The 14249-nt window shown below is 38.7% G+C and overlaps 1 protein-coding gene and 1 long non-coding RNA gene across 4 annotated transcripts in view; both read right to left on the bottom strand.

Moving 5' to 3' along the window:
- LOC146434530 (uncharacterized) overlaps positions 1–333 on the bottom strand; it is a 57671-nt gene extending 57338 nt beyond the window's left edge. For both annotated transcript variants that reach the window (XR_014853421.1, XR_014853422.1), the window contains exon 1: positions 12–333. This is a non-coding gene — a long non-coding RNA (uncharacterized LOC146434530). The remainder of the gene's footprint in view (positions 1–11) is intronic.
- A 3165-nt stretch (positions 334–3498) lies between these two features.
- On the bottom strand, positions 3499–14230 carry STRADB (STE20 related adaptor beta). Of its 2 annotated transcripts, none has more exons than XM_085066168.1 (12): positions 13972–14230; positions 11334–11390; positions 10913–10993; positions 10411–10510; positions 9659–9780; positions 9082–9190; positions 8462–8585; positions 7837–8008; positions 7284–7388; positions 6879–7108; positions 6259–6301; positions 3499–5798 (listed from the first exon to the last, which is right to left on the bottom strand). In XM_085066168.1, exons 2-12 carry the CDS (start codon positions 11343–11345, stop codon positions 5646–5648), a joined length of 1251 nt encoding a protein of 416 aa, XP_084922294.1. In that variant the 5' UTR covers positions 11346–11390; positions 13972–14230; the 3' UTR covers positions 3499–5645. The 2 variants fall into 2 exon arrangements, with proteins under 2 accessions (XP_084922294.1, XP_084922295.1); XM_085066169.1 differs by having other exon boundaries at positions 9082–9160.
- Between the last annotated feature and the right edge of the window lie 19 nt (positions 14231–14249).

Below are 14249 nucleotides of genomic sequence, written 5' to 3'. Positions count from 1 at the left end.
CTAAGCCTTACCTGTTTCTTCTTTTTCCTCATAGAGGCGTGGAAGATGCTATTGCATTCCTCAGGGGCGGCTGTGCTTGAAACTGCTAAGTCCACAGACACTTGCAGACTCTGTTTTCCCAGGGTGTTATTTTTGTTCTGTGCCCCCGGGGCTTCTCGCTTTTTTCACGAAGGGCAAGGACGGCTCCCAGCCTTCTGCCTGAAACCCGCCGGCTGGTGCTTCAGGGGACAGGTGCTTTTGGGGATGGTTTTTCCTGGCGTGTGTCGCCCGGTGCGTTTATGTCCCGAGGAGTTTGACCGCCCGCTCTCCCCGCTCCCCTCAGCCCTCAGGCGTTTTCCCGCCTTGCCCTCGCGCCGCGCCGCGCGGGCAGCAGTAACGGCCACCAGGGGGCGCTGCTGGGGCCGCCATGGCGGGCTCTGCCTGAGGGGATTGCGGCAGCGCGATCCAAACGGGAAACCAGTCAAAACACAGCAATTGCTCCTACACACGAACCAAGCTGTTTGCTTTAATAATTCTGTATTTGACATTTATGTAACCTTTTCTTCAAGCTGTAAAAGTTGCAGAGCCCTCCCTAGGGCTGAGAATTCCCTGTACAGTTTCCCCGTACTGTATTCAGTAAAAAGGAACAGAGCGTGGTTTTTCTGATGCATAGAGGCAAGCCTCAAACGGTGATACAGAGACAAAAAGCAAGATCTTCTTGTGGATAAACATCCACACCCAATGCCAGATGATGTGGTTAACCCCCTTAGTGAAAATAAACAGATTAATGTAGTTGGGGGGAAACCCTTTTCCACCCCTTCTCACCCCAACAAACAAATAAAACTCAAACCAAAACTCACAATAACCACAAAAAAACCCAAAAAACCAAAACAAGCCAACCATAACCACTTTTGAAAAACGGGGGGGAAAAATAATAGTAAATTTGAATTTGCTAAGTCTCGTGGTAAAAGAGTAAAAAAATTTGAAACAGTACAATTCTCCAATTTTAAATGTTTGTGATACTGATAATCAAGCAGAGCACCTTTGCAGGCCATGGCTCACTCACCTTTACAGCAAATTGCCCAATATGTGTCGTTTTACAAGTTAAGTGTAAGGAGAAAGAAAAGTCGCCAAAAAATCCTGACTGAAATGTGCCATGCCATGCCACCAACATTAGGGTAACATGAATAATTATGCTATTTAAGAAGGAGAAACAAACTACTTTGTCCTCAAAACTAGTTTGAGGAAATTTAGTAATGTTGTAAAGAAAAATCATGGAAAATATGCTAAACCACTTTTTTCAATATCACATGCTGCAGGGTCCAAGGATTCAAAATCATGTGTTCTCCCATGATAAGGAAAACTTGAAGCAGAAAGTGAAGCAGGAAAAAGAGCATGACAGCCAGCCAAATATATAATTCCAAAAGTCTGTGATGGCTCCATCTGCTACTGTTGAACAACAGCTGCCTCAAAACAGGAAAGCCTTTAAAGAAAACTCATCAATAACTGACCTTCCAGATTTCACACGAGCAAAAGGAAATCTGCCAGTAAGAATATTTTTCTTTTGACTTCATGAAATGTGAGGATTAGAAAGATAATTGACATCAGAATGTAGAATAAACAAACATTGAAAATAAAATGTAGTAGATAAACTCAGCATATGTCTCGTAAATTTTGACAAAACAGAGGAAAACCTCTGCATCCTGTCAGCAATCCATTCTCCTCCATTGCAGATGGATTTCATGAGAGGACAAATGAATTCCATGAATCTGGGTATGTAGGTAAATCCAGTAATAATGGTGTATTCTATAATCTTATCTAAAAATAAAACCACCACTTCATTGCAACTAACTTCATATGGGCTTTTGGGGCATTTTTCCAGAACTTTCTGGGATTTTTGGAATAAGAAAAAAACATATACGTAACTAATTTATAGAACAGAACTAGTTGTTTTCATCTGGGAATTATGGAGGTTTCCACAGGCACCTGTTTAAACCTAATATTCTTTCCTTCATCCTATCTCAAGTTTCTGGATAGATTTAATTATGTTAAATACCAAATGTTATCCTGCTAACAGGTTATTAGTAGACTACCTCAATTTTTAGTGCTTTCTTTTTTTATAATCTCAAGTCTTTGCTTGTCTCTTACATCAGGTTGTCTTATTTCATAGTATATTTCTTACTTAGAGTCCTTTGAGGTCTTTCTCACTGAATGTAATGTTTTCTGAATTTTGGTAATTTTTGTTCATTCATCCAGGATAGGGATGACCATCATCAGGAAGGCCATTACTGCTAGCTTAGTTGTTTCAGAGCTTTATTAGCCAAGCTAATATACTTCAGTAAAGCTACTTAATAGCATTAAAGGCAGGGTATGTAAGTCACCTACTTAGGTACCTGCCTCTTGTCAAGAGAGGTTCAGAGGTTCAATGGTTTTCAATTGCTTTCCCATAATTTTACCCATTCTCTAGGATAAAAACTACCTTGATAGCACTGGAAGGAGGGGGTAGGGAAAAGTGAGAGGCGAAGTAAAACTCCGTAGTTTTACAAAAAAATATTTATTTCTATTCATCAAGTGGAAGAAACTCTTCTCTCTTCAATGGATACTTATTGCATTGAGACTCTTTAAAGTGAGTAATTCGTGTATCAGATCAAATTGATTCTGAGTAGATCACATTTTTTTTCTGTGCTCATCCATTCAGTCATTCACAAACTGCTGTGGTATCAGACCAAGACAGTGAGACACTCAAGAGCACTGAGCATATATTCAGGATAATGTTAATTAATGTAAGTTTTGTATTATACAGGTATTTTTTTATTTTACATAGCACTAAATGCTAGCATAAAGAAAGATGGCAGGAAAAAATCCCACTTGTGTTGTTTTCACAAGTATTTCAAAAGTAACCAGGCTATAGATTTCTGTTTGATTTGCGATGAGATTTTGCAAATGTGTAAGTTTATAAGACCCTTTGAAAATACATCACATGGAGCCTAAATGTAAGATACTTAGAAATTTAAAGTCCAAGTTTAGTTCTAGTTCACATGCTGATAACATACATCATTGGTATAAGCAAGAGTAAACAAGGCTTCTAAAAAAAAAAAACAACCTCAACAAAAAACTATTGTGCTTAAAATTGTCAGCTTGGAATAGAAAGTCTCTGCAACTTGAATATTAACAATGCAGATCATGAACCTCAGATTTTGAAAACTAACTGTATGCAAAAACTTCAGATTTTCAGAACAATTGTTTCCAAGATCATCTTTTCAGTGACAAGTAGCTGAAACCTTAATAATATGATTATACATTTTCTTTCCTAACTAGTATTTATTTTGCATTATTCCTTAACAGAAAGCATCACACTTAATGAGCAAAATGATATCAAACCTTTCAGTAAATACAATCCTGGGAGTATTGTCCAGTATTTCTGATTATTTTAAGAAGTCACAGTGCCTCTTAATTGCTTTTGTTTGAAAAGACTGAGTTGCTGACAAGCAGTAGTTCTAAGAGTAAAGACTTGAGAGCTTTTTAACTTTTAAAAATTGTATTTAATTTTCTTCTTTAAAAATTACATTGCTACAGAAATTGGAACAGTATTTAGAAGTAAGTTTTTAATTTTTTTCATGGAAAGAGAGGGCAGCAAAGCAACTCCATTGGAACACATGGTGGTTTGAATAACTTTGTACTGACATTAGTATCCAAGTTCATCTTTAGAGTGCACAGCACTTGTTGCAAGAGAAGTTTGAAAATACTGGCAGTTAAGGTGCCTGAAATTTTCTACAGGTTTTTATAGTAGTAATATTTATTCACAAGTCTGTAATTAAAATACGTAGAACTTCATGGGTGTTCTCACTTATTTGACTTGGATTTTACATGTACTGTTAGTCAAAATTTACTTGTAGACGCTATCTAATGTATTTGACTTGCAAACAGTAATTTGTAATGGTTAAGAATTAAGAACATGGGGTCCACCTGAAAATAGTATCTTTTCCAAGAGTACACAATTAAGTTATTAATATTTTTAATCAAAATAATTTTCTAGTTTAGACAACTATTTTCTTACCTAATGATTGACATAAATATAATTTTTTTTCGGCAGTAACAAGAAGCTGTTTGTATGGTTGGATGATGGTGAAAAGGGAAGTCCAAGAATAGATATAAACGGAGGCAGATAAGGTAAGCTTATCGACAGGTTCTTAATCTTAAGTTTCACATTAGGTTTAGAAATATAGAGCTCTCTTCACAGCATAATGAGTAGAATCAACTTTTTTGTTAGTACATTTATGTGGTAATTTAGAATTTTATGTGTCTCTCAGGCTTGTACTTCAGTCATTTGGTCTTCAAGGCTGTTTAGCAAAGCTGCTGGCAATACAGTGGTACTCTCAAGGTTGGCTACAGGCCTTCTCAGCTATGGAAGACTTTAAGACTTATGTGGAATGTTGTTTATGTTGAAAATTTAAAATATATCCATTCAATGTCTATTTATGCTTTTTTACCACAGTCACGCTTCCATCAGTAAAGTACTAGTTGAGACACAACTTTTACTACAACACAATGAGAATATCCAGGTTTTTGTTTTTTTAAAAAGCTGCTTTTGTTCAGTTTGAGTTTCCTGGTACAGTATGAGAGAACTTACTGAACTGTAGGGTGAAGACAGCTTTTCATCTGACTTAGAACAGATAAATTCACTTGGATCCTAGGGGGTTATTAGGTTCTTACTATGGACAAATCTATCCATGGGAATTTAATTCTGCCGTGGAGAAGAGGCTTGTAGAAGAGGCTTGTCTGCAAGCAGCAGTGCCAGTGAAGCTTAAAGCATGTTGCCTTTTCTTCTAAGAAAATAGTATTAGGTTCTGGTAAATTCTGGTGGTGAACAGGAATACAGTATAAATAAAAATATGTACAGTAACTTTAGATTATTTAATATGACTCTTCAAAATTAACCCGTACCTGCTAGAACTCGAGACTTACTTTGCATAGTAAGAAGTCCTCAGATGAACTGCTAAAATGACACAACAATAAACAGAGGTGCAAAAGCCCAGATTTGTACTAAGAATGTAGACAGATGCAAGAACATAAGTCATACTTCCAAGCAGCTTAACTTCTTTGGGAAACATGCAGGTATTAAAACTGCATAAAAGATGATGCATAGCTACCTCTTGGCAAATATGACAGCATGTGAAGTGACCAAAATGACTTTTGAGAGAGAAACATTTATTTACATAAGCAACTAATTTGTGCAGTTTCACATTTCAACTTGGAAATGGAGGATTTCTCCTTACTAAAATGATTTGGGTCATAATGAAACAACACATAGGTGTTTAAGTAAGATCACAGACAAACCCCAGGCCTGAATTCAGAAAGGCATGTGGACTGCAGCAATGAGCTGATAATACAGTACAGAATAAGATTACAGCAGGGACTCTCTTGTTAAGAAATACTTTGAAAGAGAGAAGTAAGCATTCAGCCATTCTTTACACACAGTTTTCCTTGCAGTCAGAGTGAGGCACGCTGCATTTTGTGATCCCAACAGGAAGTTAATAAAATATAGCCACTTCATGGCATTTCAAGTATACTTGGTCTAACTGTATTTTAACCATACAAAAGCAGCAAATACAAATCACATTTTCCTTCTCTGGAACACTTGAGAGGTATCGTTGTTTGGTATTTATTTAGAATTCCCAGTCTGTATCATCTTGACTTGTAGTAATACGTCCCAGTTCAGTCCCAACTGCTGCTGAGGGCAGTGCCAAGAACTCTGATCTGTTATTTTGAATAGGAGGTGGTAATAGAGACAGTAGGGAATTCTGTGTTTGCTCTTTTATCTAGGAAAAAAAAAAAGTTAAAATAGGGCTGCACATAAAAGTCTCCATAACTTTGCAATTGACTTCATTAAAAGCATGTGAAATCAGAGCCACGTTAATGCATGTTACAATACTGAAAGTAACAGGATGAGAGGTATTGCTTTCCCCACTCTATTATCTTTCAAGACTAATTAAATCATCTGTGCAGGTTTGCTTTTAAATTAAGAATATTAACCATTTTTCTTATTAGTTAGGCTGCCTTTAATTAAGTTAAATCAACTTCATCAAGGGGGAAATGGGTTAATCTTATGCTTCCTACAGTCTATCAATACCATTTTGTTTAAAAAAAAATAGTCTGCAGCAGGTATGCTCTTACAGAATGCTTTTTGACTCCAGACAACTTCATTATTTTGTAACCTAGCTCTTTTTGTGGCTTATTTAGATTATAGCTGTGTCATTTAACAAAATGTAGTAAACTCACCTGTTTGAAGAACGTATGCGAAAGCAAACTGCTTGCTGATGGCCTGAATCATAAAATGAACAATATAATTATGTTTTGGAAAGGACAATACTGCATTTGGATAATAGGCCAGACTGACAAATCAATTTAAGCCTTGTGGTTTTTTATGCACAGGACAAATGTGAAGAATGAGAAAAACAGCACACAATTCCTACATTCTATGCCTCAATTTGTAGTGAAAGCACTACTGAAGAAATCTATTTTTAAAAGCTTTTTCACATTTCTGTTTCACAAGGAATTTAATGTTTCATTCAAAAGAGACACAGAACTGAAAACGTGTATTTCAGATTTCTAGTTTTTTCTTGGACAAAGTACATGCTTGAAAATTAATTTTACTTGTTATAAAGCACATTCATATTACAAGAAATTCAGGGATCAAATGACTTTAAAAGTTTGATTCCTTTATCAGACAAGATAATTCTTAAATTACAAAACCAAATGGAGTGTATTGTTTTACATAGTACATCTGGTCTGAAATTCTGACTTTAACAGCATTCAACTAATAACTGTATCCTAAACTGTGGGCTATACTTGGTCTTAGACTGAAGTGACAAAAAAATTAGTTTTCATCAGAATGTTACCTTTTCTCAGGGTCCTGTTGCAAGCAAAGTTCTACCAAGTTGTGGAAAGCAGGTGAAAATGTTTTGGAAAAGGGCATTTGTAGTCTTTCACTGGTCATTGTGCGTGTCATGCTCTCACCAATTCCAGAATCAACACCTGATCGGGAATTCTTCATCCTAGATTCCCCCCGGGGAAAGGTATTTATATCCCAAGGACAGTAGGTGGGACCTTTCAGCTTTTGCAACAGCATCTAGTAGGAAGGAATGGGGAGGGAAGAATTATTTGTTCTAGAATGCAGCATGCATATCTGAAGTAACAAAAAGCAGCCACTATTTCAGCAGTAATAGCACTGGTTTCTCTGAGTAAAACAACAAAAAAAAAATGCTCAGCACATTTTTAACAAGAGGTAAAGTTTAGCACTGTACCTGAGTGCGAGGCATATCTTGGAATGGAACATGTCCATTGGCTAATTCACATGCTGTAATTCCCACACTGTAAATGTCAGACTTCATGTTATAGCCAGACAAATCCTGCGAGAGAACAAAAACATTACCAATCATTGATGCCATTGAGTGGTGCTGACAAGAATACAAGTGCCTGCTTCAAAACAAGGTTCTAATACCCCATAATCTACACAGTATTGAAGCAACTAAATTGTGAAACCTCAGGCTTTTTTCAGAAATCTGATGGTTGTAATGAACATAAGTTTCAGGATCTGTAGTAGTTTCCAGAAGGGTTAGGTAAAGAGACTTAGTACAGCATCACCTTACCAACAGCTTTAGAACTGGTTCTCTCTAGAAGAATTAAATACTCAGTACATTTATGTACTTTTAAAAGTTGCAGGTCAACATCTTCCATTGCATTTCTACAAGCAGACTTAAGTTGGAAAGTTGAGTACTGCCACTAACTCTGCACTAATAATACCACAATTCAAATTCTTCCTCTGAATAGGAAAAGTTATGCGTAATTTATACTAACCTGTCTCAGTAGTTCAGGACTCAGCCAAGGAAGCACAGATGTACTAAACTGGGGGAAATCATAAACCACCTTTGACTTCTGTCCATTGTTAACCAAACTGTAGAGGTTGTTTAGGCCAGAGAGAGAAACCAGCCCATTCTCTGAAATCAGAATGTGGCTAGCTTTAATATTCCTGTAACACAGAGTGGTAAATTTTAGCTATAAGAATTACTCAGAGCACTACTAGAAAAAAATGGCTTTCATATTTCCTTCACTTACAGTAAGTTGTTAGCATGGAGTTCATCTCTCTGTTAAGAGAGACGATCAGGACAAAAGGACCTTAAATTGGAGAAGGGCCCTTCTTCCCTGCAAGGGGCATAAACTAAGGAAGCCCTTTCTATAACTCTGGTTTACTTTTGTGTCAAAGAGACAAAGCCAGGCAGATGTATAATCCCTGTAACAACTGGCTTGAAGAAACGTATAAATACATTTCCTGTTAAGATTTTACAAACTTGGTTCTACTGTATTATTGCAAAAATCGTTACTTGTGCACTGCCTGACATAAGAAGGTATACAGGAAAAGGAAGGAGACAATACTTAAGGTGAGATGCTGTAATCTGGTTCTTACCTACTGACATTCTCCTACCTGTGAATATATCCATTCTGGTGCATGTAATTTAATCCTCTGATGGTACCAAACAGAATGTTCCCTATCAAAGCTTCACTCATTCCTTCAGGAAAGTAAGTCTTCAGCAGGTGTCTAGCTGAACCTGGAAGTGAAAAAAACCTAGCTAGGCCTAACAAGTCTTGTTAAATTATTTGTCTATGCTTTGCTGCTCTTGGTGAGTGTATACAGTGTTCTCATCTTTGTATTGACTCTGGTGCACCCCAGACAGTTATTACATGGATGCAACTGATGCATCCATCAGGCAAAGACCACACCCATGTCATGCTTCTGTCAACTAGAAGTCTATGCCCAACCTGTATTCCATGTAGCTACATTTTCTGTCAGCAGAAGTTGTATAAAATCAAATGCATCTCCCAGTTACTATTCCTCACATGGCGGGTACTAGGGCTAAGTGGAATTTAATGCAGCTCAAATACCAGTTTTCACTGCGGAGGAAGTCTTCTCTAAACAAATGGTTTGAGAAAGTTTGTTTTTTCTACAAGACAGGATATCATTAAAGAAAAACCTCGCATGGACTATGTGGTCCAACTTTTATCAGCCCTTTTTCCTATTCCAAAATTGCAGTTAACAGTTCTTACCATAGGCCATGAATGGGGAGATGACCCAAAGCCAGCTTCCAGCTGTAAACACTGTCCAAAATGTCATTATGTTGGGATGCTGGAAAAAGTGTGATAAAACCACCTCATTCTATGGAATTAAATGAAAGTAGATGTGTTAATCACGAGACAGCAGTCCTACTAAGAACATTAACTTCATCAGTAATCAGTAAAGAGAGTTGTTTCCTTGCATTTATACAAGATTGCAGGTGATGTTTCTAGCCTGCCACAGAAATGTAAATATTTTGCCCATAATTGCATTTGTCTGAAGTAAATCTAGTTTGTTGATAGTCCAAACTTTTGGTGTTAAGTAAGAGTACAGAACATGTTTCAAATAAGTTGTACAATTACACAAGTATTTCTAAAGCAATTGTCAGCTGCTGTCATCAGAAAGCAACTCTCAAATTTACATGTGTTGTGTTTATTATAGTCTACTCCTTTGGAGGGAAAAACTTGACTGAAATGACCCACTGCGAACAAAGGCTACCTCTGTTCAATAATCTCATATGTATTCCTCACTGTCTTCATCAGGCTTTGTGCAGAAATGCTGTTCCTTTACCTGTAAGGCTTTCAAGTGCTCTTCAGAGCAATTTTCTAGGTCTGTGATCCTTACAGCAACTTGCATGTCTGTAGGTGTATGTCGTGCAAGGTAGACTGAAGTTAAGTTGTTGAACCTCTTCCCTGAAACCAGAAATCGCTACCTTAACATTGGAAAGCATAATAATCCATCACATGGTTTCTTTCATATATAGCGATCATTTTCCAGTTTTAAAACTGGAATTGACAGCAGTGTGTCCTTTTCTTTCAGAATGCCAAGACCTTAAGTAGTTGCAGCAAAATCTATGCAGCAAATTAGTTGAAGCATGGCTCTGCTATTTTGAGAACAACTAAACATGTTTAAACATATGTCAGTATCAATTATACATCTAAATGAACAACGCCTAGCATGCATATTCACATAAACATATGCATGCATAGTAGGATCTAAAGGCAGCCATCCTTAGAACAATCGACCTGGGTAGCCCAGTTACAAGACATGATGTTACTTAATACTGTATTTATTGCCACATATAACAGATTTTGAAAACTGACATGTACATGCACAAACATCAAGAGACAATTTCAGGTAACTGTCGATTTGTCTTATATCTTGAAATAAGCAATTACTGAAATATGAGCAATGCTCTGCACTTTTCTTAACTAAGGAGACACAAGAATAGTCCTGCATTTTCCAAACTTAATATTTACTGCAGTTAGCAATAAACTATTGATAGCAGGAAGAAGAAATATTTTAAGCTACATTTATGTTACCTATTTCCAGCTGGAGTTCATAATGAGAGACATTAGAAGAGCAAAATACCATTTCATTCCTTCCTGTAGATGGGGGAATCCAGGCTAGATCAGGATCAGCCTAACAGAGAGAAGAAACAGTTCTCAAAATAACTATGTAATTTTTAATAATTTATATTTTTTAAATTAATGCAAAAGTATTATTAATGCTAAAGTCCAGTACTCAAATAATATCATTCAAGCTGGTACTTTTACCATTACTATTACTCAGTTTTATGAGTTACAGGTTTTGTGTGTGTGTGTGTGTGTGTGTGTGTGTGTGTGTGTGTGTGTGTGTGTGTTTTCAAACTGGCACAAGATTAACACTTAGTTACCTATAGTCTTCTTCCAAAGTGGAAGCCCCAAGGTACTCCGGTTATTTTTGCTGTCAACATTTTACGAAGTACTTCCTAATGAGATTATTTTTAATATGTACCAGCTTTATATTTAACCTTGGGAGTTAAAGTTTCTAATTTCTTCTTACCAGGCAGTCATGGATGCTGCTCTGAGATAGCTCTTCTGGTCTGATTGATTCAACTGGTGTACGCAGAATACAGGAGCAATCCTTAAGAACAGAAACAAGTGAATGTTGGTGAAGTTGTTGCAATTTATTAAATATAGCAGTGGGAAAGCATAAAAAAGTAGACACTATAAGCAGGAGTTCAGAAAGTCTTCTGCTACAAGTCAATCAATCAAGGGGTTAAGAAACAGCAAAAAACACATACATGGCAGACCTAGAGAGAAGAGACAATAAAGTCTCCTTCACCAAAAGTTTACACAACAAAGTTCAAACATCTCAGAACTGTGGAAATTCCCTCAAGGAAAATATTTCACCAAGGCTTTTCACATTAAGGTATAGCTGGGTAACAAGGTACAATGGCCAAAATTTTTAAAGACAAACTTACCAAACAAGACATGGAACCGCTTTAGATCAGGGGAAAAGTCATACACACCCATTTATCCTAGAAAAAAAATAAAGTAGCAAAGATGATACATAAACCTGTGATAAACTTAAATCACCTTAATCAGAACTGTGAGGCATTCCTGTCAGCTAAAACACACAAAACCCCAGAACTCCAGCTCAGGGAAAGTTCGCTTCTATTTAAGTAGATATCAATTTCAAACTCTACACTGAGGACTACATGTCAAATCAAGTGTTCTTTTTTAATTTATGGGTTTAGAAGTTTAATTGCCACTTCTGAACAAACCATTTAATTGAAGGCTAACTGCACAAGTGCAAAAAGTAAAAAAGAAGTATGGACTCATGAATCCTTGGCAGTTTGTAGGAAAAGAAATAATTGTTGTTTTAAAGGAGCACAGCTGTGCTAGTGAGATTTTGGCTTGGCTCTGTGCAGCTGAACTAGCTCACAAAAAAAAAAGCAAGGCAGAAGCAATTGCACTTTACATTTCACAAGCAAGAGAGGAAATACTATTGTAAGGGATTTCAATTAAAAAAAAGAGAAGCAACTCCAACAATTTTCACTTTACTTAGGCTACACCATCAGCAAACTCCCTCACAGATCAGAGTAGCCTCTCTGAAAGTCCTCTAGCAGATTTACTTTATGTCTGATGCTTTGAAAGCTTAGGCAGTGAGAGAGATGTCCAGTAAATGTATCAAAGCTTCTGTAAGTATAGAATGGGACTAGCAATTTTACTCTAGCTATAAGCAAGCCTTCAACAGTAGAATTATTAAGGTTTGAAAAGACCTCAAAGATCATGGAGTCCAACCATTAACCTAAGACTGACAGGCCCACCACTAAACCATGTCCCTAAGCACCACATGTACATGTTTTTTGAACACTACCAGGGACAGTGACTCCACCGCTTCTCTGGGCAGCCTGTTCCAATGCTTGACAACCCTTTCAGTGAAGAAAATTTCCCTAAGATCCAATCTAAACCTCCCTTGGCGTAACCTGAGGCCAGTTACTGTCGTCCTGTCGCTTGTTACATGGGAGAAGAGGCCAACTCCCATCTCACTATAACCTCCTTTCAGGTTTTTGTAGAGTAAGAAGGTCTCCCTAAACCTCTTCTCCAGGCTAAACTCCTTCAGCCACTCCTTATAATACTTGTGCTCCAGACCTTTCACCAGCTCTGCTGCCCTTCTCTGAACACCCTTCAGTGCCCTCAATGTCCTTCTTGTGAGAGTCTCAAAACTGAACACAGTACTTGAGAAGCAAACTGGCCTCACCAGTGAGTACAGATGGACAATTACTTCCCTGATCCTGCTGGCCACACTTGCTGATACAAGTCAGGATGCCATTGGCCTTGGTCACCTGGGCACACTTCTGGTTCATATTCAGCCAGCTGTCAAACAGCAACCCCGGGTCCTTTTCTGATAGGCAGCCTTCCAGCCACCATGAGGAATCCTACTTGGTGGCTGATAAAAAGTCAGCTACAGGAGATAGTTCCATGTTAATATGCAATTTTTGCATAGAAGTTAACTTACAAAAGCTGCAGTACTGTACCACCAACTGAAATATTTTTTTATTAAGGAGCTAAGCTTGAGTATATCCTGTATTTGAATTATGTACGTTACTTAATCAAGGGAACATTCTTGAAAAGCTAACAAGCCCCCGTCACTCAATTCACTGTCAAATAGCCAAGCCATTCCTAATCTGTTACATTTTTACCCTGAAGATATGCTTGGAGTGAAGAAATACTGTAATTCTTTACTAGAGATACCAAATGGAGACAAAAGTTGATCCCTAGCAGGTATTAGGCACCATCAGAGGATCAGCGTTTGACTTAATCAACTTCACTGAGGAAGTCTGTATCAGAGTAGAAAAAAAAAAAGAATGCAGGTGCTCCAAGATACTGCCCAGCACTGTAATGGCTAGAGCATCCTTCCCTACCTGGAAAGAAGATGCCTTATTCTGCTACACAAGACAATTTATTCTGCTGCTTGCAATATGAAACCACAAAAGCTAGGCTGAAGCCTAAAGTCCTGATAAATATTATATACCAAACTTAAATTATTGTAGACTTAGTTCAAAGGTGTATAGCCAGCTAACAGAAACATCCGTGATGCACGTTTATTCAGATAACACTACAGTTCTAAGATTTTTATTTTTCTTCCTTATGTAGTTTGACATTGTTTCCATTTTTTCAATATGGCTTTGGATCATGTCCCCACATAAAGCCTTCCTGTCTCCACATTTTTTCTTCTGCATGGCAGGCTGGTTTTTTTTTTTTTTCCTTTTTTTTTTTTTTTTGGCTGGGGGGTACTGTAGATAGTGACAGTGTTGTACAGGTAAAATGATACGTTCATCGCAGTTTGGCCACAGCTGCAGGAAAAAGCACCCGTGTTAATGTGCCTGTGAGCGTGTGGAGATTAAGGAGCCGAAGCCCCGGTACCGCGAACGCGCGTTACTGGGTTCACTGACGCTGAGCTGCGGCTCGTACTTCAGCGTTTGCAGGCACTGAGGCAGCTCTGGGTCGTGTATCTCGAGTGAAATGATCCGTCCGTGACAAAGCACCGGAATGTGCGGAAGGACGACCCGCAGGCTCCCCCGCAGCTCCTCACTCGCTCCGTTAAGTTCGTACCTCGCCTTCCTCGCTGGGCCCCCGCCTCCCTCCGGTCTCCCGCGGCGGCCGGGACAGGGCTCCGCTCCCCGCAGCCGCCTCCCGAGCTCGGTGTGCGCCGCTGCTGCTCCCCGGTCCGCCCGGCTTCCCCCGCAGCGGGGCAGAGGGCGGGCGCGGCCGGCGCGGAGCCCCGGCGCAGCCGGGAAGCCTTGCAGGGCGGCAGCGCTCGCTCCCGCCCGCCGCCGCCGGAGTCAGGCCGGGGGCCGGCTCCACCACCGCGCGGCCCGCCAGAACCCCGC

Source organism: Lichenostomus cassidix, chromosome 7 (assembly GCF_008360975.1).
Source record: "Lichenostomus cassidix isolate B80296 chromosome 7, HeHo_3.0, whole genome shotgun sequence".
In the NCBI taxonomy this organism is placed as follows: Eukaryota; Metazoa; Chordata; class Aves; order Passeriformes; family Meliphagidae; genus Lichenostomus; species Lichenostomus cassidix.
Note: the sequence above shows the minus strand (reverse complement) of the source record. Positions and strands in the feature narration are given on the sequence as shown.

Coding starts and splice junctions, on each gene's coding strand:
- STRADB (XM_085066168.1), bottom strand. Junction 7,109..7,283: donor AAGATATGCCTCGCACTCAG/GTACAGTGCTAA, acceptor CCTTCCTACTAG/ATGCTGTTGCAAAAGCTGAA. Junction 6,302..6,878: donor CAACAGGACCCTGAGAAAAG/GTAACATTCTGA, acceptor TTTATGATTCAG/GCCATCAGCAAGCAGTTTGC.